This window comes from Staurois parvus, unplaced genomic scaffold (genome assembly GCF_062004578.1).
Source record: "Staurois parvus isolate SC_StPar_1 unplaced genomic scaffold, SC_StPar_1.0 ptg000077l, whole genome shotgun sequence".
Taxonomy (NCBI): domain Eukaryota; kingdom Metazoa; phylum Chordata; class Amphibia; order Anura; family Ranidae; genus Staurois; species Staurois parvus.
This window is the reverse complement of record NW_028317873.1, coordinates 2,358,962-2,383,584: the sequence shown is the minus strand read 5'-3', so window position 1 is coordinate 2,383,584 and position 24,623 is coordinate 2,358,962. Positions and strand designations below refer to the sequence as shown.

The 24,623-nt window shown below is 40.8% G+C and overlaps 1 protein-coding gene across 1 annotated transcript in view; it reads right to left on the bottom strand.

Annotated features, from left to right (window-relative positions):
* Nucleotides 1–24,623, bottom strand: part of ADCY1 (adenylate cyclase 1) — a 380,962-nt gene that overhangs the window by 82,464 nt on the left and 273,875 nt on the right. The window contains exons 6-7 of the mRNA XM_089669441.1: nt 12,208–12,366; nt 7,351–7,492 (exon numbers count right to left, since the gene is read on the bottom strand). Of these exons, the coding sequence (XP_089525567.1) occupies nt 7,351–7,492; nt 12,208–12,366 (301 nt within the window). The remainder of the gene's footprint in view (nt 1–7,350; nt 7,493–12,207; nt 12,367–24,623) is intronic.

The following is a 24,623-nucleotide window of genomic DNA, read 5'->3' as shown; positions in this document are numbered from 1 at the left end:
ATGTGGTATCACACTGTAACATGCCTAAAGGTGACAGGTGTAATGTGTCTGATGTTGAGCCACTCTGTCCTCCTGTATCTCCTTGAGCAGATGGAGCGGATCTGCATAGCACCTCTTATGGGAGGACAGAGGAAAAAGACCGGGAAGGTTGGACAACAAGCCTCTTAGTTAACCTAAACAGAATTTCTGTGGATAACCATGGGGTGAACATCACTTCTACTGTGCCTACAGGAGGGTCTGCAGATCTGCTTGTAGTTAAGGGTGTGTGGGCTGCACAACAGCGGTTTTGCTCACGACCTATAAAGAAATTAATGGTGTGGTATACCAAACTGGTAGTGTCCCTAGAAAAGACCTCTAACAGCTATGTGACCCTGAGTCTAAGAGGTTTATGGTGAATCCCAAGCCTGGCAGCGCTCTGGGAGGTTATTGTATTGTATTGAGTACCTCCAGCAGAGTGGAAGCCCCTTTAAGAAACACCACCTCTAGGGCATCAGCAAATTTTCACTTTCACCCCCTTCCTGCCCAGGCTAATTTTCAGCTGTCAGTGCTGTCACACTTTGAATGATAATTGTGCGGTCATGCAACACTATACCCCAACTAAATTTTTAAAATTCTTTTAGACAGATAGAGCTTTCTTTTGGTGGTATTTAATCGCCACCGAGGTTTTTATTTTTTGCTAAACAAACTAAACAAGAAAACATTTTGAAAAAACAGTTTTTCTTAGTTTCTGTTATAACATATTTTGTAAATAAGTAATTTTTCTCCTTCTTTGGTGTGTGCTGATGAGGCTACACTGATAGGCAGGACTGATGGGCACTGAAATGTGGCACTGATAGGTGGCACTGATGGTCATTGAAAGGCAGGACTGACTGGCACTGATTGGCACTGATAGGTGGCACTGAGAGGCGGCAGTGATGGGCACTGATAGGCGGCTGTCAGCATGAGGAGAGGACAGCCGATAAACGTCATTTCCTGTTTACATGTGATCAGCTATGACTGGACACAGCTTATCACATGGTAGAGCCTACGTCATCGACTCTGAGAGGCGGCACTGACTATCACTGATAGGTGGCATTAACTGGCACTGATGAGGAGGCACTGATGAACATTGGCAGGCATCAATGTTGGGCACTGAAAGGCAGCACTGATAGGCACTGCTAGGTGGCACTGATAGGTGACACTGATGGGCACTGATCGGCTGCACTGACTGGAACTGATAGGCAGCTGTCAGGATGAGGAGAGGACTGCTGATAAACGGCATTTCCTGTTTACATGTGATCAGCTATGATTGGACACAGCTGATCACATGGCAGAGCCTATGTCATCGGCTCTTTACCACGATTGGTGATGCGCTGTGTCCTAGGGACGCTGTGTCCAGTGGCGCACATGAGCAGCTAGAACAAGAGAGCTCCCGCCTGTCCGTCATTTCCCTATGCTGCGAGCAGGAGGTGGTTAAACAACAATTCTGAGCTACTATTTTTTTAGGTGCTTGATACTTTAGGTCAATATTTCTCAGTCACCAATACCTGCCAATGGATGAATGTATTCTTCCTTACCATGACAATGGAAGCAGACTATGAACTTGAGATCTCCCCCAGCTAATATCTTTATGATCATATTTTTCATCTCATTTATTATAATTATCTATATATTTCCTCTTTTCAGAGAGATTTTGGTGAATACTGTGGTAACAAACTTTTGCAGAGTTCCACCTTCTCTTTTTACAGTAATGTGGAGGAAACAAATCTCATAGACAGAGGAATAACTGTGTCATTAAAATCCGCCCAATTACAGCCTTTTCACCTTAGTCTGGTTTCAACCTCAGCTTCCACCTCTCACAGTGCTGCTCTCTAAAACAATACTGTTCATAATTTATTTCATATACACAGTACATACTATTGTAATATTCAATGCTTTACAGAGTACACAGCAGCATTCACACCAGTTCATGAAGCAGTTCGCAATTTAATATCCCTACCACAGTCAATGCTGCTAGTACAGGACCTCTGCCCACATCAAGTCTTCCCAAAATCCAGTTCATTGGCCAACAAACTTTTTTTATTTTTTTGCCTGGTCCTATTTTGGCTCGTCTGTATCTCATAAGAAACCGTGTACAGTATTGGTAACAATTAATCATGATACTCGCCCAACACCATTCTCCTGTCCCAAATAAAGAATGCCTGTATCCCAGATTCACGCTTCCACATATTAAATACTACCCTTGTGTTACTACATCTTACTTTGCATCATTATAAAATCTTAAACATTAAAATGCAACTGTAGTCTACTAAAAGAAACCATACAGATACATTGTGGGTAGTTTTGCCTGGTCCTATTTTGGCTCGTCTGTATCTCATAAGAAACCGTGTACAGTATTGGTAACAATTAATCATGATACTCGCCCAACACCATTCTCCTGTCCCAAATAAAGAATGCCTGTATCCCAGATTCACGCTTCCACATATTAAATACTACCCTTGTGTTACTACATCTTACTTTGCATCATTATAAAATCTTAAACATTAAAATGCAACTGTAGTCTACTAAAAGAAACCATACAGATACATTGTGGGTACAATAGGTACAAGGTAAATGTCTTAACTTTTTTTTTGCTCCCTAGCACAGCAGAAATGATATTATAGTAGCATGTGTTGTAGAGAACTTATGCTATCTGTGTGAAATTGATGGCCTTTCCGCAGTGGTTCAATGTGCCCACTGCTGGGTCATAATGACAGAGTTGCAATCAGTGGGCAGCATGCGGTTAGCTGACTTGGAAGCTTCAACTCTGACTGAATGGGTGCAGTCATCCTACACAGACAGCAGCAGTCGTTCTCTTGAGGATAAGACACCCACGTTTAAATGGCCTTGGGGAACAATTAACCACTTGCCCTCCAGAGGATATGCCCCCCTTCCTGACCAGGCCATTTTTTGCGATACAGCGATGCGTTACTTTAACTGACAATTACGCACTCATACAACGCTGCACTCAAATGAAATTTATGTCCTTTTTCCCACAAATAGAGCTTTCTTTCGGTGGTATTTGATAGCCTCTGTGTCTTTTATTTTTTTCGCTATATAAATAAAAATGTCCATGTTCAGTAAAAAAATGTAACAAATCAAATTTCTGCATAAATTTAAGCCAAAATGTATTCTGATATACATGTCATTGCAGAAAAAAAATCCCAATCAGTGTAAATTAATTGGTTTACATGAAAGTTATAGTGTCTACAAATGGCGGTATATATACTGGAACTTTTTCCTTCTTATACTAGTAATGGTGGTGATCAGCGACTTATAGCAGGACTGCGGTGGGCATTCTGATACTGACAAATTGAGCAGAAATACATAAATATGAAAGTGGTATACATTTCAAATAAAAACACTGACTAGGTTAAAACACAGAAAGGAAAAACTGTGTGCATGTAAGTAAAAGAAGTCCAAAGAAGTGCTTGTGCACTTTTGCATGTACTGTATTTCAGTATTCATTTCATTGAAAGGTAAGGGTGATGTTTTTGGTTAAATTGAATTAAATTGGTAGTAAAGCCTAATACCAACTATTCTGACACTGGGGGGGGAACTGACTAACTGTCACTGATATCCCCAGTGACACCAATACAGTGATTAGTGCTAATAAAAAGCACTGACACTGTACTAATAACACTGGGCAGAAAGGGGTTAACCACATTCCCACCGCCCTATAGCAGAAATACTGCTACAGGGCGGCAGAGGTGTGCAAAATCACGTATATATAGATGATTTTACATTTCTGGGTAGGAGGCATGCGCGCACCTTACCTGCGCCACCATTAGAGGCCTCGGCTGTCAATCACCGCGTCCTGGCCAGTGATTTCCCGCTGGCATCCAGTGATCACTGAGTATCACGGATGGGGGAGAGACCTGTATGTAAACAATACATATCTCTCCCCTGTCAGCTCCCACACACTGCTTTATATGGCTCTACATAGCAGAGCCATAAAAAGCAGCGTGCTTACAGTGTAAAGCACAAACACAGCACTTAGGGAAACAGCACACAGTTAACCCTTTGACCACCCCAGATGTTAAAACAATCAAAGGAGTAGGATATTTATTACATACAGTTTAACTGTACTTTCAGTTCATCTGTATTTTTTCGTTTCTTTTGCAAACTACAATTGGTCTTATTACAGTGTTATATCCTACTAATCTTATTTAACTAAGAAATACTGTCTGCAACATCCTCACACATCCTAATCCACAGTTACTGTACTTCTGGCCAGAAACTGTAGGAAAACAGTCCGGCAGATTTTGTTGTACATGTGTCACTCAATGTAATCTTGACAAAAAAAAAAGGTTTTTACAAGAAGGAACAATCTCTGTAGGTAGACATAATGAATCCTGCAGAACTAGATCTCCCCCACAGCTCCCATCTGCTTCTTTTACATTTTCAAGATCTCAGGGTCTGTGCAACCTTATTAAGGAGGGGGCAGATGCATTTCACTGGCATTTTCTGGTTCATTTTAAAAAGTCTTCTCTAATAAAGCATAATGAGTAACATTTACAAATTGAGCAGAAATACATAAATATGAAAGTCGTATACATTTCAAATAAAAACACTGGCTAGGTTAAAACACAGAAAGGAAAAACTGTGTGCATGTAGGTAAAAGAAGTCCAAAGAAGTGCTTGTGCACTTTTGCATGTACTATATTTCAGTATTCATTCCATTGAAAGGTAAAGGTGATGTTTTTGGTTAAACTGAATTAAATTGGTAGTAAAGCCTAATACCAACTATTCGTAAAAACATTCCCTCCCTGTATACAAAGACCTGGATAATGTCCTTTTTTAACCTGGTCTGCTCACATGATGCTGCAGATCTGAGGCCTAGTTCACACTGTCTTTGAAAGCAGGCGTTCTCTCTTTGCACATATCGAATATATTGCTACAAAAACATAAACTATCAAGTATCACTAAGATAATAAACTGGTTATAATTTTGCTAACTTTGCACTTGTCTCAATCAGAGAAAATGTACATTACACCTACTTTTTATGTTTCAGATGTATGCCGTGCCATTCGCTGACCTCACATGCCATCTACACATGGACTTGGAGGAGGGAGTGGGGTTAAGGGGACCAAGTAATGTTATATTTTTGTATGTTAAAAGTTGTATACCAAATAAAAATGTATCTGATAAAGATGCTGCAAGTTTCAACCAATCTTTTGGTTCATACATCACTGCCAGACAAAACAACTAGGTCTTACAATCCCACACATCTCTCTTCAGACTATACTGCAGTTGAACAATAAAGCCTGGTCCAGAACCCACCCCAGTCTGTAAGTGGACAATTTAAAGCAGCAACATAATGATAAAGTCAAAAAACAATACGAGCGCTGGATAACACACCTAGAAGCAGCTGGCATGAAAGGCAAACACCAAGAGCCTCCAAAGTATATATATCAAACAAGACAACGTGCTTTGACAACGTGCAAGCGCGCGAAACGCGTTAGGTAGGTGCCCTATATACCCTGTGACATCACACTACACGGCCCCTGTGGACAGCCGGTGGCCATTTTGGATTTTTTACTACTACCTAGCTACCTACCTACTACAGCATGTGAGTAGCATATCTGATGTTGTATCTATTATATCTTGGTGGATAATTAAAAATACTACACTATCAGTATTTTTTGTTGTTCTGGCTCGTTACTCCCGAGCCCCCCCTCCAAGGCATATTTGGGATGATCTGGTGGCCACACAGTGATCGAGGAATCTCCCTCTGTTGGTGAGACGAGTAGATATCCCCTGGTACCTGGAGACCTAGAGATTGTGATTTCTGCCCAGCTGTTGCAGGCCAGATGACCTTTCCCAGTGATCCAGGTTCAACAGGCAGAGGACCAGGAGTTAGTTAACACTCAAATGCGCATTACCATTGCGCTTTATGGTTAGTGCAATCTACACTCATCTCTGTGGGAACAAACAAGGTCACAAAAATCACCAATTTCTTCACTATTGTTTCACTGAGATTTGACACGATGCACTGCAAGGACACTCTTGTTGAAGATTCATAGTCACCATTCTCATAATTTTTGGACGGTTTAGATATTACCATATCCACCTTATGATTAAGTGGTGTTCACAATACCATTTTTTGTCTAGACACTCTATATGATTATATCATGGTATTATAGTAGCGCTGCATGTTCTTGTTTGATATATATATAATGATAAAGTCATCACTCTGCTCTGTCCTCCTCTCAGGAACCTGCCACTGTTATATGTACAGCACTGCATTATTAATAGAGTTTGACTAGTTTCTAGTGCTGCTTTTCCCTTTCTCAAGCGCCATGCATACTGGACAGTTAGTCCAGTGCATTGGGCTCCAGCCTTTAGCTGCGGTTGGAGGGCACAAGTGTCCAGAGCTGCCGGCAGCCTGTCAAACTCTTTAAGAGTCTGACAGCTGCTGGGGCTGGACAATGCACTTCGCTGTATGGATGTTTAAGGCAGTATGTGCTCAGGAATAAATGCCTGAAACACAGGCTTCTTGGTCAAATGCCTAGCGCCCCACTGCATGCTGTGGTCCCGTCAACTGGCCACTGCATTACTAATGAATTCAGTAGTGATGCAGCTGCCAGAGACTGATACTACCAAGTGCAGTGGGCAACTAGGCATTCAGCAACCCTGGAAAATGCTGATAGATATTTCAACCATTGTAGGCAATGAAAACAGTGAAATGGGCAGTAAAACAGATACAGTAGGTAATAATTATATTCTTCACAGGAAGACCAGTTTTTAAACTTTTTATTTGGTGACAGAGTTGCTTAACTGTTGATGTTGTATGTCATCTTTTACTTATTTGTATAAAATCTTTAAACATTTAAACAAAGAAATCCCATGACACTTTTGCAGTTTTCAGAAAATGATGGGCTTTCTTGCAGTGTCCTCTGCAATCTAAGTGTCATGGATAAATGCTTATTTATTTTTGTTGGCAGTCTGTATAATCTGGGTAATTAATGACATAAGAAAAAGAGGGAGGTTTGAGTCCCTCTTCTGACTACACCAGCTAATGAGTAATTTATTAGTTGTGTAAACAGCTATCTCCTGCTATTTAGCTGTGTTTCCCAACATAGCAGCTTTTTGATCCTGTTGAAAACAGCCTTGCTCTTTGGAGCTTACTTGGCTCCAAGTGGTAAATATTAAATATTCATAGGCAACATTTCATACGTATTTGATCAATAAAAACGTTTATAGCACGAAACAATAATTATAAAATCACTACACATTATTTATTTAAGGAAAAGGTAAACATTAAGCATGCTCATTATCTTTTATTTAATAGTTCTTTAGATTTAGTTAACTGTGTTATTGTAAAACATACCTTCTTTCTATGAGATGGCACAATGAAAAATGTTTCTATGTTATGCTTTTTCAAAAAACTGTTTCTTTCATGACCATAACCTGGTTCAACTTCATAATCCCCATTTAGGCACTCTAGGGTGGTCTTTGTTATGTGAACCTTCCTAGAAAAACAATTAGACAACAAGGCATGTCAAATAACTTGCTCAATACTTATACGCAAACACATTAATATCCTGTACTAAACTTAGAGATCGAAAATTACTGCAATGCTCACCAAACACTTTGCAATCTCATCATTTAATCTTTGTGAATAAACAGTTTAAATTGCAGTCACTGGCTATCTGCTCAGTGAAGACTGAGAGGTGAGTGATCAATGGTCTTTGATCACTCAGTTCTCAGACTAAAGCCCCGTACACACGGGCCAAATATCAACATTTGACCCGTGTGTACGGCAGCCTATCCAACAGAAGCTGGCAAAAAACGTCCAGCTTCTGTCAAAGGGGCATGACTGAAAAGCATCTACCGATCGGCATCCAGTCAGCAAAATAAATACGTGACCTCCTAAACTAAATCCCACCAAAAAGTCACACTTTCTCCCTAGAAAGTACAATATAATAAAATACCTTTTTGTGTAAAATTCAAATACAATTAAAATTAAAATAATTAAAAATTATCACCAAATACAATCATAAAATGTCCAATTCAAATGTGTCCAACAAAATGTGTCCAACAAAATCCAAAAGTCCAAATTCCAGACTTCCATCCAGTAAGATGGATAATAATCCTAATTTTTCAGCGAAAAGCCTCAAAACAAAGAAATAAACTATAGTGCATTACCCTTAAATAAGTAGATAATACTCTAATTCGTGCAAATCACAAACCATTCAAAAATGTGCAAAAACATTCACAAAAAAAAAAATATAATTATAAGTAATTTTTATATATATAATACACAAATTGTGAACACTCCGTGACCATTCCAACACTGTGTGAACTCTGTGACCCAACAAACAATAGTGCTAAATACTATTACCCTCTGTGAGTATTTGTATGCATATTCAATACTATGGACTCAAAACTCTTCCCATTCCTTCATTTCCGGGATTAGACTTCCAAGGTCCTCACAAAGATAAGACGACTCTTTGTCCCTATGCCTTGGTGATCAGTCTATAAGAGTCTTCTTATCTTTGTGAGGACCTTGGAAGTCTAATCCCGGAAATGAAGGAATGGGAAGAGTTTTGAGTCCATAGTATTGAATATGCATACAAATACTCACAGAGGGTAATAGTATTTAGCACTATTGTTTGTTGGGTCACAGAGTGCACACAGTGTTGGAATGGTCACGGAGTGTTCACAATTTGTGTATTATATATATAAAAATTACTTATAATTATATATATATATATATATTTTTTTTTTTTTTGTGTGTGTTTTTGCACATTTTTGAATGGTTTGTGATTTGCACGAATTAGAGTATTATCTACTTATTTAAGGGTAATGCACTATAGTTTATTTCTTTGTTTTGAGGTTTTCGCTGAAAAATTAGGATTATTATCCTTCTTACTGGATGGAAGTCTGGAATTTGGACTTTTGGAATTTGTTGGACACATTTGAATTGGGCATCCAGTCAGTGCTCGCAGCCATTGGCTGGGGTGTTCGGGTGGGGGTGGGGGGATTTGTGGCAGCCCCCCTATCAGAATATCAGAACACAATAGCTCAGAGGGGAAATCACCCTACTAACATCGGATAGTTAGTACAACGGGTTCCTCTTGATCTCATTCATTTTTTTTTTCGTTCAGGCCCCTGGGTTGAGTTGAGAAAAAAAACTGATAGTGTATACCTAGCTCTAAAGCTGGTGGGGGGCAGCTGCAGCCCGGATCAATGCTGCAGCCCTCTGGGTGAGTTTGTTTGTTTATATGTTATTATCTAAACCCACACTTCTCTTTTAAGGCTGAAGTCATACTTAGCCAGAGGCAGAATCTTATGCTGGAGAGCCATTTACCTCTAAGGAATCGCTCCCTTGCTGGGTCTAGTATTGATGAATCTCCATCACTTGAGGGAACTCTACAGCCTTTGCAAACACTCCCTTGCTGACCAATGCATTTGTCTCTACTTTTCCTAGACATTTAGAGAACTGCAAGAGTATCTACATGGTGCATTACCATGCATACTTTGGCAATGAAAGCATGCATGCTCACATCCTGGTCACTCCAAAAAGTTGGTCTGGCAATCTTGTGTACATAGGTAATTAAAGAGTTACAATGTATTTTATCTTGCTTTACAGTGTTTACTTTTAGGGACCAAATGTCCAGATGCAGATCAGACTCATTAAATAAATTAAAGAAAAGCAATCATTTGTCTCACACCAAGTGTGCAGTCCAGGCCCGGACTGGGACAAAAAATAGGCCCGTGCATTTTGGACTAAGCAGCTCAGTAGTAGTAAATATATCAAAGAGATACAATTCCACTGAATACCTAAATACCCTTCACCATCCTAATGTTAAGACAATGTTGTTTCAATATACAGTAACACAAAGCTAATATCGGTGTAGTACAGATTAGTGAATTGTGGCCGGAATATTGTAAGAAAAGTATCTAGACCCAAACATCGGTCATTAACACCGGCCACACCTTCATCAAAGTGACCACATGAAAGTTCATACCCTGGAGGAAAAATGTCAGATCAGACTCACTACCTCATAGGTCTGCACTGATCCACACCATGAAAAAAGAGGGTATGTCCTGTTATGTACTATTACTGGTTTAAAAAAAAACTAAAATTTATAGATTTCCAAGAAAAGTGAAATACTAATTTGAATGAGACCATTCTGTGTAGTAACACCAACAGTGGTTTATTTTGCAATTTCCTATCCTGAATCTGGGAAAGATACATTTGCATGTGTGTTCTGCCATAGTGCAAATGGTAAGGGGAGGAACATCCAACAACGCCAATATCAAACCCGCTCTGCAGGCCAGAGTACTTGGTGTCATTCTGGACTCCAACCTATCCTTCCAGCCCCAAGTCCAATCTTTAACAAACTCGTGCAGACTCCACGTCTGCAACATCGCCAAAATCCGCACGTTCCTAACCCCAGAAACCACTAAACAACTCATCCACTCCCTCATCATATCACGACTCGACTATTGCAACTCCCTCCTCACTGGCCTGCCTCGCCGCTGGCTATCCCCGCTTCAGTCCATCCTGAATACGGCTGCCAGACTCATTCACCTTTCCAACCGCTCCGTTTCCGCCACCCCCCTCTGCCAATCCCTCCACTGGCTTCTGATTGCACAACGGATCAAATTTAAAATCCTAACACTGACGTACAAAGCTGTCCACCATACTGCCCCGAACTACATCACTGACCTAATGTCCAAGTACCACCCAACACGCACACTCCGCTCCTCACAAGACCTCCTTCTCTCTAGTTCCCTGGTCTCCTCCTCCCATGCCCGCCTCCAGGACTTCTCCAGGGTGTCACCCATCCTCTGGAACTCCCTTCCCCAACCCATCAGATTATCACCTACTCTCCTCTCCTTTAGGCGCACCCTGAAAACCCATCTCTTCAGGGAAGCCTACCCCCTGCTAACTTGACCGACCTCCTCCACTCTTCCTACCACTCCATCCCCCACAGCTATCTCCTCCTGTACCACTATCCCGTCCCTTCTAGATTGTAAGCTCGAAAGAGCAGGGCCCTTGATCCCCTCATGTTTTGCATTGTATTGGTATTGTTCTGTCACATGTTCTGTCCCCCTTTGTAATGTACAGCGCTGAGCGAACTATTGGCGCTTTATAAATACTGTATAATAATAATAATAATAATTTGTTGATTTCTGCTGCTGTTTTTGGCAGATGTAAATGACTAGCACAAAGCGTATGTGGAAAGCTGTGCACAACCTGGTAATGAGGTGTACAAGCTCAGTGGCCACAGCTAGCTGCTCACACCTGTCAAAAACAGCAGCAGGAATTAGTCAATTCCTGCCACTGCCATTTGCACCATGAAGGAATGCCCATGAAATGTAGCCTTAAAGGACCTATTACACAAAAGGGTCCAAAACGGGTCAGTGACACCTATCTTAGTAAAGAATTTAGCTTTTTACACTTAAACTCTCAATAGAAATGTGGACCATGTATTTATGTTGACCTAAGACCTTATGACTGATATTTCTATGGTAAATTCTGGGAAACAATAACTAGGAAATATATTTATGTTTAATATGGGTGTCCTGCCTACATCCGTTGCTTGAGTAATGGCTCACCCCCTGTGAACCAAAAACAGTAAAGAAAAGCTCACTAATATTTATAAACTAACATACTAATAAATTATATTGTGTCCTGGTCCAATTTACAGAATTTGAACTTACCACTTATTATAATCAAGGCATAGTTTTTTTTTTCTTTTTGTTCTATTACTGTCAATTTCCAACGGAAGTGTCTGTTTTAGATACCCCTAGAAAACAGTCTAAATGTAACTGATCTGACCACAGTAAATTGAAAAATTGAAACTGCAGAAAATTCCATACTCAAAAGCCACAGGACCCAAAATGGGAGCTTGGACCCCCTGTATTGCATAACAAAAGAGTTTTTTCTACTTTCTATTTGATAAATTGAATAAGTCTACTTGCTAACACAGCAGTGAACAGAATAAATCTAGGGCTGTGAATGAACAGGAACTGTTACTTTATTCTGTACAGATGGTAAATAGGGGAAGAAATTATGTTGGCTGCCCACACATTGTGTATTATTGCATTATCATATGGCTACTATTATAATGCCAAACTATTATTTCCATAACTTATTGCCCATCATAATTGATCATTGCACTTGTCTTACTGAAAAAGTATGTGTAAATGAAAAAGAAACACAAAAACATACCCAGGCAATCCTCCAGCTTCCATTACATTGGCCAGTGTAACGTCATTGGACCAGACATCATACTGCCATTTGCGAAGCCCCAAGACACCACAAAGAACGCGGCCAGTATGCAGTCCAACTCTCATGTTGAGATCAACTTCAGTTGCCTCTGCAACAGATCTAAAAGCAAGGATATTACATTTCAGCTGTATTCTACACAGTGTAAACTAAAATATAACAAACATAAATTCAAAGGACAGTTTAGAAACATAGCCACTACTAGGGTGTAGGTTTAGGACTTGTTGTGTGAAAGCCTGAACAAATATTATAAATAAACCAAGGTCAATATATCAAAGAAAGTATAAATGCTAAATATCTAAAATGAAGTAAAATGCGCCCTGGGCATTACTGCTATGTGGGTGTGCTAGCAATACTGGCAGCTTTCTTGCTTGCAGCTCTGTGGGAACATCCATATAGCAGTGATTTCATTACATCTGACTGCAGATACAAAGTGGTACAGAGCAGAGGGCAGCTCTCCTAGGCTCCACCTTAGACTTATCACACAAATCCTAGAGAAAGCTTAGGAGGACTTTCCGCTCATTTCACATCAGGTTCTTCCCTGCACCTCACTGCATCTGAAGTCTAGTAAGTTCACATAAATGTAAGATGGCATTATGGCGGCTTGATGTTTGTCTCCTGGAATGAAGGATTCTCTTTCTTGATATTTTATTAAGAACTCGGATATTTCAACCTAAAGTTGAGAGTCCATTGGTTTCCCATTGTAATTTGAGATCTCTATATTCTAATCTAGCTGGGATGTGGTCTCTGCTTCTCTTGGAGACACTGTCCACCATTTAATTGCGTCCTATGTACAAGCTATTTTTGTCTCTAGCTCTGGGGCCTTGATGTCTTCATGGGGTGATTTTCCTTGGGCCAGAAAGCGCATATACGTTACACACATATTTCATCTGTACCCTAAGACTTGTTCTTACATCTGATATCCTGCTCCCCAAGACACAGGGAGATATTTCAGATTTGAGTATGTATATTTTCAAGTAAATGATTTGTGGGTCCTGAAGAAGCGGGAATACCCGTGACAAGCGTTGACTTACGTTATTGGACGCATTTTATACCCAAGGGAGATGGTTAATTTTTTTATGTCAATTTAATAAACTGTAATTTTTATGCATATTTGTGTCTGTGTGTAAAATAGATAGGTCCACTTGTGAACCCCTGCGGTATAATTAAAGTCCCAGTTCCACACCCCAATTTGTACATGAAGTCTAGTAAGATTATTGTTGGTACGGGAGACTGGAGAATTTTTACATGGGGAAAACTAAAAGGGAGGAGTAATTTTGCTTTGAAAGAAGGGAAGAATGGTAATTTCTGTTTAGAAGTGTGACTGAAAAAGTTCTGAATGAGCATTTGTGAACTTTGCACTCTGTACGCAAGGCCATACATTACATATGCCTAAAACATTGCACTCTGTATACTGGGAGTGCAGTGGTCAGGTATATGCAACATATAGAAAAGTATGCAGAGTGTAGTTGTCAGGAGTATGTAACCCTTGACTACCATATGTTGTATGGTACATACTTATGGCTGCTGAATTCCACAGCCAGTACTTTACACTGTATAGTCCTAACCACTGCATTCTGTACACTGGGCTGTATATTACTTCTGGCCCCTGCATATTGTACATTACATACTTCTTGCACCTGTACTCTGCATGTTACATACTCTCGGCATTCTGTATGATACCTACTTTGGCTTCTGGCTCCTGCACTTGTTAAGTTATATACTTCTGACAACTGCGCAGTATGATAAATGTATAGATATATTTAAATTATATAAGTCTCTATCATTTAAAATACACCAATGATAAAAATGATAGACCCTTCATTTCTTTGTAAGTGGGCAAACTTACAAAATCTGCAGGGGATCAAATCATTATTTTCCCCACTGTATTTTTACATACACGGGCCACTGCACATGCAGAAGGTTGTCAATAAAGGAACCTTGGAAAAAGGTAATCTTAAAAACTAAACTGCACACCATTAACTCTAGATGTAAGATGCTCTAATAGTCATTATTTACATATGTGTGTCATTTTCCTGTAAAAGGAATTATTTGAAACATTTTTTTAACACAGAGTATGTGCAGAATGTCTACATTTGCAGTATTCTTACTACTCTATTTGTGGTCTATTTAGGCCCTGTATTGGTAAATTGCTAACCGTGAGGGAAGGCAGAAAGGCCTGTCAGGCTTTGGTACTGCTTATCCTCCTTTTGCATTTCATTCTGAATATACACTACATTGCCAAAAAGTTTGGGACACCCTCCAATTTATTGGATTCAGGTGTTCCAATCACCTCCATGGCCACAGGTGTATAAAATCAAGCACCTGAGCATAAAGACTGCTTCTACAAACATTTGTGAAAGAATGGGTTGCTCTCAGGAGCTCAGTGATTTCAAGTGTGATATCGTGCAATAAGTCCATCTGTGAAATTTCCTTGCTACCAAATATTCCACGGTCAACTGTTAGTGGTATTATAACAAAGCAGAAGCAACTGGGAACAACAGCAATTCAACCATGAAGTGGTAGACCATGTAAAATGACAGAGTAGGATCAGCGCATGCTGGATCACATAGTGTGCAGAAGTCTCAAACTATCTGCGGAGTCAATAGCTAAAGACCTCAAAACTTCATGTGGCCTTCAGTGCACAACAGTGCATAAAGAGCTTTATGGAATGGAATGGGTTTCCATGGACGAGCAGCTGCATCCAAGCCTTACTTCACCAACTGCAATGCAAAGTGTTGGATGCAGTAATGTAAAGCACACCACCACTGGACTCTAGAGCAGTGTTCTCAGGAGTGATACATCAAACTGTCCTGCGCAGAGTCCTGGCCTCAACCTGATAGAACACATTTGGGATGAATTAGAGCTGAGACTGCGAGCCAGGCCTTCTCGTTCGACATCAGTGCCTGACCTCACAAATGTGTTTCTGGAAGAATGGTCAAACATTCCCATAGACACACAAATGATATAAGGTCTGAGATTAAAAATCCCATCTCAGTATTTGCAGATGACACCAAGCTGTGCAGTGGAATAACGTCCTTACAGGATATCTTCAATTTACAAGCCGACCTCAATGCACTGTTTAATTGGGCAACTATGTGGCGAATGAGGTTTACTGTTGATAAATGTAACGTTATGCACTAGGGAGCTAAGAATATGCATGCATCATACATACAAGGGGGGGTACAACTGGGGGAATCAATGGTGGAGAAGGATCTGGGAGTTCTGGTAGATCACAAGCTTAATAATGGCATGAAATGCCAAGCTGCGGTTTCTAAAGCGAACAAAATACCTCTTTTAATACGACTCCAGAGAGAGAGATATCATATTACCCCGATACTAATCATTAGTAAGACCTCATCTGGAATATGAGATTCAGTTTCACCAATTCACAAAAAGAACATTGGGGAACTTGATAAAGTACAAAGAAGGGCAACTAAACTGATACGGGGCATGGAGGAGCTCAGCTATGAGGAAAGATTAGAGGAACTTAATTTATTCTCTCTTGAGAAGAGGAAATTAAGGGGGGGATATGATCAACATGTATAAATACATCAGTGGTTCATATAGTGAACTTGGGGTAGAGCTATTCACCCTGAGGTCATCACAGAGGACAAGGGGGCACTCTTTATGTCTGGAGGAAATAAAATGTAATCTCCAAACACGGAAAGGTTTCTTCACAGTGAGAGCTGTGAAAATGTGGAATAGACTCCCTCAAGAGTCGGTTCTGGCCAGCTCGGTGGATTGCTTCAAAAAAGACCTGGATTCTCTCTTAGATACACAGAATATAACTGGATACTAATATTTATAGGTAAAGTTGATCCAGGGAATATCCGATTGCCTCTTGGGGGATCAGGGAGGAATTTTTTTCCCAGCAGGAGGAAATGGGATCATGCTTTGCTGGGGTTTTTTTGCCTTCATCTGGATCAACTGTGGGTATAGGATTATAACTTTTTTTTTTCCTATGGTTGAACTGGATGGACTTTTGTCTTTTTTCAGCCAGACAAACTTTGTAACTATGTAATGCCTAAACCCTGTGGACAGTCTTCTCAGAAGAGTTGAAACTGTTATAGCTGCAAAGGTGGGCCAACTCAATATTGAACCGTATTGACTAAGATTGGGATGCCATTAAAGTTTGTGTAAAGGCAAGCGTCCCAATACTTTTGGCAATATAGTGTATTTCTGACCTCTACATTTTTTTACTTTACATATTTCTGATCCTTGCTCTCTGCTCATTACATACTTCTAGCCCCTTAACACTTTACATTACAGATTATTGGCTCCTGCATGCTGTTCATTACATTATCTTGGCCACCTCACTCTGCAGGTTGCATAGTCCTTTCCCCAACACTTTGTACCCTACATACACCTGACCCCTGTGCTCTGTACATTACAACCTTTGAACCCTGAACTCTGTTACATACAGCTTATGCCTGCACTCTGTATGTTACATATAGTATGTCGGGCCCCTGTACGTATTTCTGAGCCCTGAACCCTGTATGTTACAAACACCTAAACCATATGTTACTTGCCTGTATGTCCAGTCCCTTTTAGTTTGTACATTACATAATTATGACCTCTGTACCTGTATATTACATGCCTCTGACCTTTTCAATCTGTAGACTAAGTACTTCTAAACCTTGAACTCTCTACATTACATATGTCTGGCTCTTCACTCTGTTATGTACTTTTGACCCCTGCACATTGTACACTGCATACGTCTGCACCCAAAAATTGTGGTTGGAAGGATTATGGCAAATTTGGGCAGTTTATACATTAAATAGGCTCCTATTCTGTTAACCATGCCTCTTTAGTCCATGCTCACTGTTCAGTGCAATGAGGTCCATGCTTCAGTGCACCAGTCTATAATATTATTACACTTTTATTGTTAAACTTTTTGACTCAGCATTCCACAATTTGGTAGACCTACCTTTAATATAACATAGGATTTAGGACCAGAGGCTTAGTTCCTCCACTTATACTCTCAGCACCAGCACCAGCACCAGCGCATAAAAGAATAACAAAACCTTCCAAAAGTAAATATTTTGCGTGGGTGAGATACTAACAACAATTTATAACTGTGCTTTTGAAAGCCATACCTGTTCATGAATATTTAACAACTCTTTTATCCAACTGCTAGGTTTATTGTTGATGGGCCCTTAAAAGAAGACTCCAGACAAACTCACAACTCTGATACATAGGATACATTGAAGGGGTCTGTGCCCTCCATAGTGCTGGATTGCTGTGACGGCTATGCCTCTGGATGGACATACTAGGGGATTTGTTGAAGATTTTAACCATTTGCCGCCCGGCCTATAGCCGTTTGGTGGCGGCAAAAATGCTTTACCTTTCCGGGTGCACGCCATTTGGCGTGCTCCCGCACATGCGCAGTTTGCGCGGTTGCAGAGCCGCGCAGCGGCGCGATCTGTCACCGGCCGTGTACCTCGGACACGGCCGATGACAGATCTGAGTACTGGCCCCCTTTGCTGGTGCCATGTGACCTGCTGTGCCCTTGGGATTTCTGCATTTATAATTGTCCTTTTCCTGGTTGAGACCCTACCGTCATGGGACCACACCACCATGGCTACTATTTATAACTGTTGTCTGTAGTCATTCAGCTATAAATCTCTGAATTTTTAGGCTCATCTTATTCCTCTTGTGATACTCAACATGACATGTCAGACAGAATCAACATATCAGACTACGGTTTTCAAACCTTAACTCATGAGAGTATGTGGGGTTTTTCTGGTTTCCCCAAGGTTTAAACCTACATTTGATATTTTATCTATTGTTTTATATGCTGACATAAAGGTGTAATAAATTGTCCTTGTATAAATTTCATGTATTTGTATTATATTTGGTGCCAAACAAAAGGGTATGAGAAACTGCACACTGTCAGGGAATACATGTACCAATGCAAAAAATTAAACTTTAAAAAACTGTTCAACAGGGAGCAACTCTTTCAAAAAGCTTTAAATGGAAAATTTAAAATGCACAATTGCTTTAAATGTTATGCTTGGGGTATGCCTTAAATCCCCCTGTGAAGGATGTATGAAGGAAAACTAACATTTAAAAAAAAAAAAATTTGGCCGCAAAATGACATTTCTCGACTAGCTTAATTGTGTTTGTAAACAAAATCATTATCAAGGTTAATAGGCACAGGACTGTGAAACAAAGGGTATGGGGAGCTGGACACTGCCCTTGGGAACATGTACCAAAGCAAAAATAATAATAATAATAATGCTTAGTGTGGAGCAGCTCACTTAATAAAGCTTAAAGTGACACTAAAGCTTTTTTTTTTACTTTTTAAAATAACAAACATGTCTATATTTACCTGCTCTGTGCAGTGGTTTTGCACAGGGCAACCCCGATCCTCTTCTTTTTGGGTCCCTGCCGGAGCTCCTGGCTCCTCCCCCTCAAGCAATGCCCCCAGGGAAAGCCGCTTGCCCTGGGGGCACCGCTGCATGCTCATCCCCTAGCCGGTGCTCTATGCGTCCATAAGACACACAAAGCTGTGGCTCGGCCCTGCCCCCCGCTTTCTCCTTATTGGCTCACTGGCTGTGACTGACAGCGGCGGAAGCCAATGGGCTCCCACTGCTGTCTCAGCCAATGAGGAAGAAGAGTCCCAAAACAGCAGAGGTTGTTGAGAACTTCGCTGGATTGGAGGGGGCTAAGGTACAAAAATTGCAAGGGGTGGGGGATATATTATTATTATTATTATACAGTATTTATAAAGCGCCAATAGTTCGCTCAGCGCTGTACATTACAAAGGGAGACAGAACATGTGACAGAACAATACCAATACAATGCAAAACATGAGGGGATCGAGGGCCCTGCTCTTTCGAGCTTACAATCTAGGAGGGAGGGGATGGTGGTACAGGAGGAGATAACTGTGGGGGATGGAGTGGTAGGAAGAGTGGAGGAGGTCGGCAAGTTAGCAGGGGGTGGGGTAGGCTTCCCTGAAGAGATGGGTTTTCAGGGTGCGCCTAAAGGAGAGGAGAGTAGGTGATAATCTGATGGGTTGGGGCAGGGAGTTCCAGAGGATGGGTGACACCCTGGAGAAGTCCTGGAGGCGGGCATGGGAGGAGGAGACCAGGGAACTAGAGAGAAGGAGGTCTTGTGAGGAGCGGAGTGTGCGTGTTGGGTGGTACTTGGATATTAGGTCAGTGATGTAGTTCGGGGCAGTATGGTGGACGGCTTTGTACGTCAGTGTTAGGATTTTGAATTTGATCCGTTGTGCAATCGGAAGCCAGTGGAGGGATTGGCAGAGGGGGGTGGCGGAAACGGAGCAGTTGGAAAGGTGAATGAGTCTGGCAGCCGTATTCAGGATCAACTGAAGCGGGGATAGCCAGCGGCGAGGCAGGCCAGTGAGGAGGGAGTTGCAGTAATCGAGTCGTGATATGATGAGGGAGTGGATGAGCTGTTTAGTGGTTTTTGGGGTTAGGAACGTGCGGATTTTGGCGATGTTGCGGAGGTGGAGTCTGCACGAGTTTGTTAAAGTTTGGACTTGGGGCTGGAAGGATAGGTTGGAGTCCAGAATGACACCAAGAACTCTGGCCTGCAGGGCGGGTTTGATATTGGCGTTGTTGGATGTGATGGAGAAGTCAATGGGGGGTGGGGTCCGGGCATATAGAACACATGAAGGTAAAAAAAACCTTCAGCCTTTAGAAACACTTTAAAGGGCAACATTGAAAATACACAATTTCTTGAAATACCAAGATTAGGTCATGTCGTAAAGATTTTAACACACTGAGTTTAGAAGTTGTCAATTCATAGCACTAGTCAAAAAACACATTTTATCAAAGCAGGTCGTTTTTCCCGAAAAAGCTCAACGTTTAGTTCACTGGGTAAGAAAAGAAGTCTCATTAGTATAAAACAGCGTAAAACAACTTGGGAGATTTTAGTATACATAGTTTGAATAATCACCAATTCTCAGGACTACAACATTAATGAATATTGTCAACGCAGTTCTTTTTTTTTTTCACTAAAGGCCCACCATTTAGTTCACTGTGTTTGGAAAAAAAACTGTTAGCGCCTTAGTTCAAAACAACAATGTGGTTGTCAAAACAAACCGCTGTTTTTTTCCTAAATAAGTACAGCTTTTAGTACAATGAGTTTGAAAATAAATTCAGCTCCTAGATCTAAAAATAGCTGTATTCTGTGAAACAATCATTTTATCCTAAATGCAGCTTAATTCACATAGTTTGGAAGTAAATTGTCAGCTCTTTAACCTAAATTATCATCATATTTTGTCAAAGCAAATCTCTCTTTTTACGAAAACAAGTGCAGTGATTGGTTGTGAAATGGAGCCTTGTTATTTTCTCAAGAAAAGATCTTTTCAGTAGTTTTTGAATGAGTTGTCAACCCCTGGTACTGAAACAGCAAGGTATTCTGTACAAAACAGGCAGCCACATATTCTGTAAACACAAACCTTTATATTTTCTCAGTGGGCCTTAATGCTCTTCTCCAGCCAAAGCGGTTTGATCTGAATTGGCTGGAGATGAACTAGGTCTTTTCCATACTGGGAACAGAAAGTGATGGCAAATTTCTTAATGGGGACACAGGTAAAAATTACATATCTAGCAGTATAAGAAGCAGGGCCTTTTTTTAAACGGGAACCTATAGGAATGCATCAGCACCTCCAGCACTGAATGTATGTAATGGAAAGGGGTTCTGATGGAGTGTCTATTGTTGCTGGCTGCTGAGGGATCTATTGTTACTGGGGGGTCTATTGTTGCTGGGGGAGTGGTCTTATGATTCAGAGGACCACATGGTGTTGGGAGGGATCTACTTTAGAGAAAGGGGTCTAATGTTGCTGGCTGCTTGAGGGTCTATTGATGCTGGAGGGGGTTTATTATTGCTGGGGTTGATCTACAATATTGTTGCTGGGGGGTATTGTGCTGCAGGGGGGTATTTTTTGCTGGCTGCAAGGGATCTATTTTACCAGTTTTCTTGTTAAAATTTAAAAATTCCATACAAATTACCAAAAAAAGGATACTTGGTTCTGTATTCTCTAAAAGGGGGCAGTACTGGGAGGTGGTTGGGAGTGGAACCAAGGGATAGTGTTTGAAAGTGGGTAGGGGTGGAGACAAAGGGAGTACTTGCCCCTATTCTTTGAGAAAAAAACCCTGGTAAGAATGGTTAGAAAAAACTTAAATCATCTTGGCAAAATAATGCTACAAAAATGCTGAACAGCTTTAACAACCTGCATCTGAAAATAGATTTTCATTGCTCTTGTTGCACAAATTATGGCATTTTGGCAAATTCTTTCTAACAAAGTGATTGAACACACTGGACAATTATGTGCTTGTAATTTCCACCTGTCTTCCTAATACACATTACCCTTTTTAACTCCCTCCATTCTTAATATGGCACCCTGTGTGCTGTGTTTTCATCTGTGGGTCTTTTCAGTGTAATTCACTGCAGCTGACTGGGTGCTACAGAAGGGCAAACTGTTCCTTGATACAATTTATGGTGAGAAACATCAACATGGCAACAAATTGATCTGTTTTCAATATGACAGGAGTTGGTGGTATGGAAAGGGAATGTAGAGTCTGGCAACATGAGAACCGAGAACACCCTGGTGGAAAAGCTGATAAATATGTGGAAGAGTCACATGTGATAAGTAAACAATAAAGTACAATGCCTTAAAATGACTGGGCTACCTTTGATCCAGATACTACTGAAACTCTGGAAACCTTTAAAGTGGAGTAAAACAAGAAGAAGCGCACCAACCTTGCGCATTACCTCAGTAACCAAAATTTATTTAGTAAAAGAATGGTACTCACAAACAGCGAATAAAAACAGGTATGTAAGTCCTCCAAGGGACTTTAAAGGCAAGGGACGCGTTTCGAAGGTCATGCCTTCTTCCTCAGAGCTTTTACTAAATACATTTTGGTTACTGAGGTAATGCGCAAGGTTGGTGCGCTTCTTGTTGTTTTACTTCACAGTTCTGTTCGGGCTTCCCCAGCCTTGGTGTGGAGCTGCATGACCTTGTTTATTCCGGTGGTTGTTTTTCGGGAGTTTGATTTCATCTACTTACCACCGGCCTGGGTCCCGGAGCGCAGGAGAAATCGCATTTGGTTCATAACCTTTAAAGTGGACCAGGATAAATGAGCCTTGCAGCTACTACTACACATGGACAATCTTGAAAATGGAAGCTGAGATAATAATGTCAAACTATAGAGTATTCCAAACGCCATCCCTGATACTGAATTGAAAACAGTTGCTGGCATTTGTAATACCCTGTTAGGCAAACCTTGAACTGAAACACTAGACTAGGTACATCGAATCTCAGGACAGAAAGAAGACAATTCACCAGCAGATTTGTTATGCAGAATCCAGAAGGAATTTGGTTAAAAAGGAGCAAAAGGCCTTGGGAATTTGGATGGCTCAACTATGATGGCGTAAGGATTTAGGTCCTACCTGATATTTCTCACTGTACATTTTTCATGTGAAACCTACAACAACCTGTTATTGAAATGATCCCTCATGCATATGCCTCATATATATGGTGTCAAATTTTAGTCCACAGTGCTGGAGTTCCTCTTTATATGTCATTCATTCCACCTAGTCATGGTCCCATAACATTGTGTTGCTTTCAACAGATGCAGAAAAGGCCTTCGACTGGGTTAACTAGCAGTTTAACTAAGCAACTCTGTCTCATAAAGGTGCAGCAGAGTACATACTCTGAAAGAAAGAAGTGTTTTTATTATTATTATTATTATGATACAGGATTTATATAGCGCCAACAGTTTGCTCAGTGTTTTACAATATAAAGAGAGACAATACAGTAATGATACAGCTCATTACAAAAGGGATAGGAGGGCCCTGCTCCTTGGAGCTTACAATCTAGGAGGGAGGGGCTAGTGGTACAAAAAGTAATAACTGTGGGGGATGAACTGATAGGAGGAATAGAAGATTCCGTTATTAGCTCAAGGCAGGATAGACATCCCTGAGAGAGAGGTTTTCAGAGATTGCCTAAAAGTGGGCAGAAAAGGCGATAGTTGGATAGATTTGGGTAGAGAGTTCCAGAGGATGGGGGAGGCTCTGGAGAAGTCCTGGAGACAAGCATGGGAGGAGGAGACAAAGGAGCGAGAGAGCAGGAGGTCGTGGGAGGAGTGGAGAGGACAGTTTGGGTGATATTTGGAGACAAGATCGGTGATGTAATTTGGGGCAGAGTTATAAATGGCTTTATATGTTATTGTTAATGTTTTGAATTTTATTTGTTGGTCAACTCTATCAGCTTCAGTTAACCAGTTCTGCAATTTTTATTTATTTTTTTAAATTATTGCAAATGGAATTCAACAGATTTGTCCCCTTTTGTCGTTGATCTTTATATTTACCACGGAGCCATTAGTTGAACCTATATAACATTCTTCTAATATAGCAGGTCTTTCATTTTCTCAAAGATTTCCTAAAATTGCTGTTTCTGCGGGTGATTTTGTATTCTCCTACACCGATCCAGAAACTGCAACCCCTATATTATTGCTGGAAGTGAGAAAACACTGTAACCTCTCTGATTTTAAAAGTAACTTTAAGTAGTTTGAAGCTCTAAATATTTCCATACCAATCTATCACCTTTGCAATATTCGGCCTGATTTTCTGTTTTGGTGGGGTTACTCACATATCATTTAGCTGGGGATTTGCAGACCTTTCGAAAAGTTTTGAACTAAACTTCATTCAAATTCTTGGAAAAAATGTGCAGGAACATCCTTTTAATTAACCTCCCTGGCGGTATTCCCGAGTGTAGCTCGGGGTAGAGTTTCAGTACCAAAATCGGTAATCCCAAGCTACACTCGGGCTTACCATGCGGCGTTGCTCAGTGATTCCCTGCAGCACTTACCTTGTCCTTCGCTCCCGCGATGCGTCCCCTGCAGCGTCCCCGGCCATCTCCTCCGGCCGATGCCGGCATCCGGCTTCTGTGTTCTGGTCCCTGTGACGTCGGGACGTACGGGCGCTGGAACAGGCGGCAAATGTGACATTTTTTTTAAAATGATTATTACATAGTAAAACATTGCTGTTTCAAACCATTTCACATACATTTTGTCCCTACTGCTTTGTCCGGTGCCCTGCCTGCATTTTGACTGTTCTTTCTGCCTGGAAACTTAGAAATGTCCATGGCGTCCAAAAAGCGTCCCTTTATGTCAAAAGCGGTTTTAGACGGCTAGAGAACAGCGATGGTAAATCAGAACCACTTGCAGAATTGAGTGATCATGATTTGTGGGGGAAATTCGTCATCAGACACTGAAAACGATTTTGCGACTTTGCTCAGCGATGTGCGAACTTGGTGCTATATTTCAAATTTCAGTGTTTTTGGTTTGATTATATTATTTAATTAAATTTATTATTATTATATT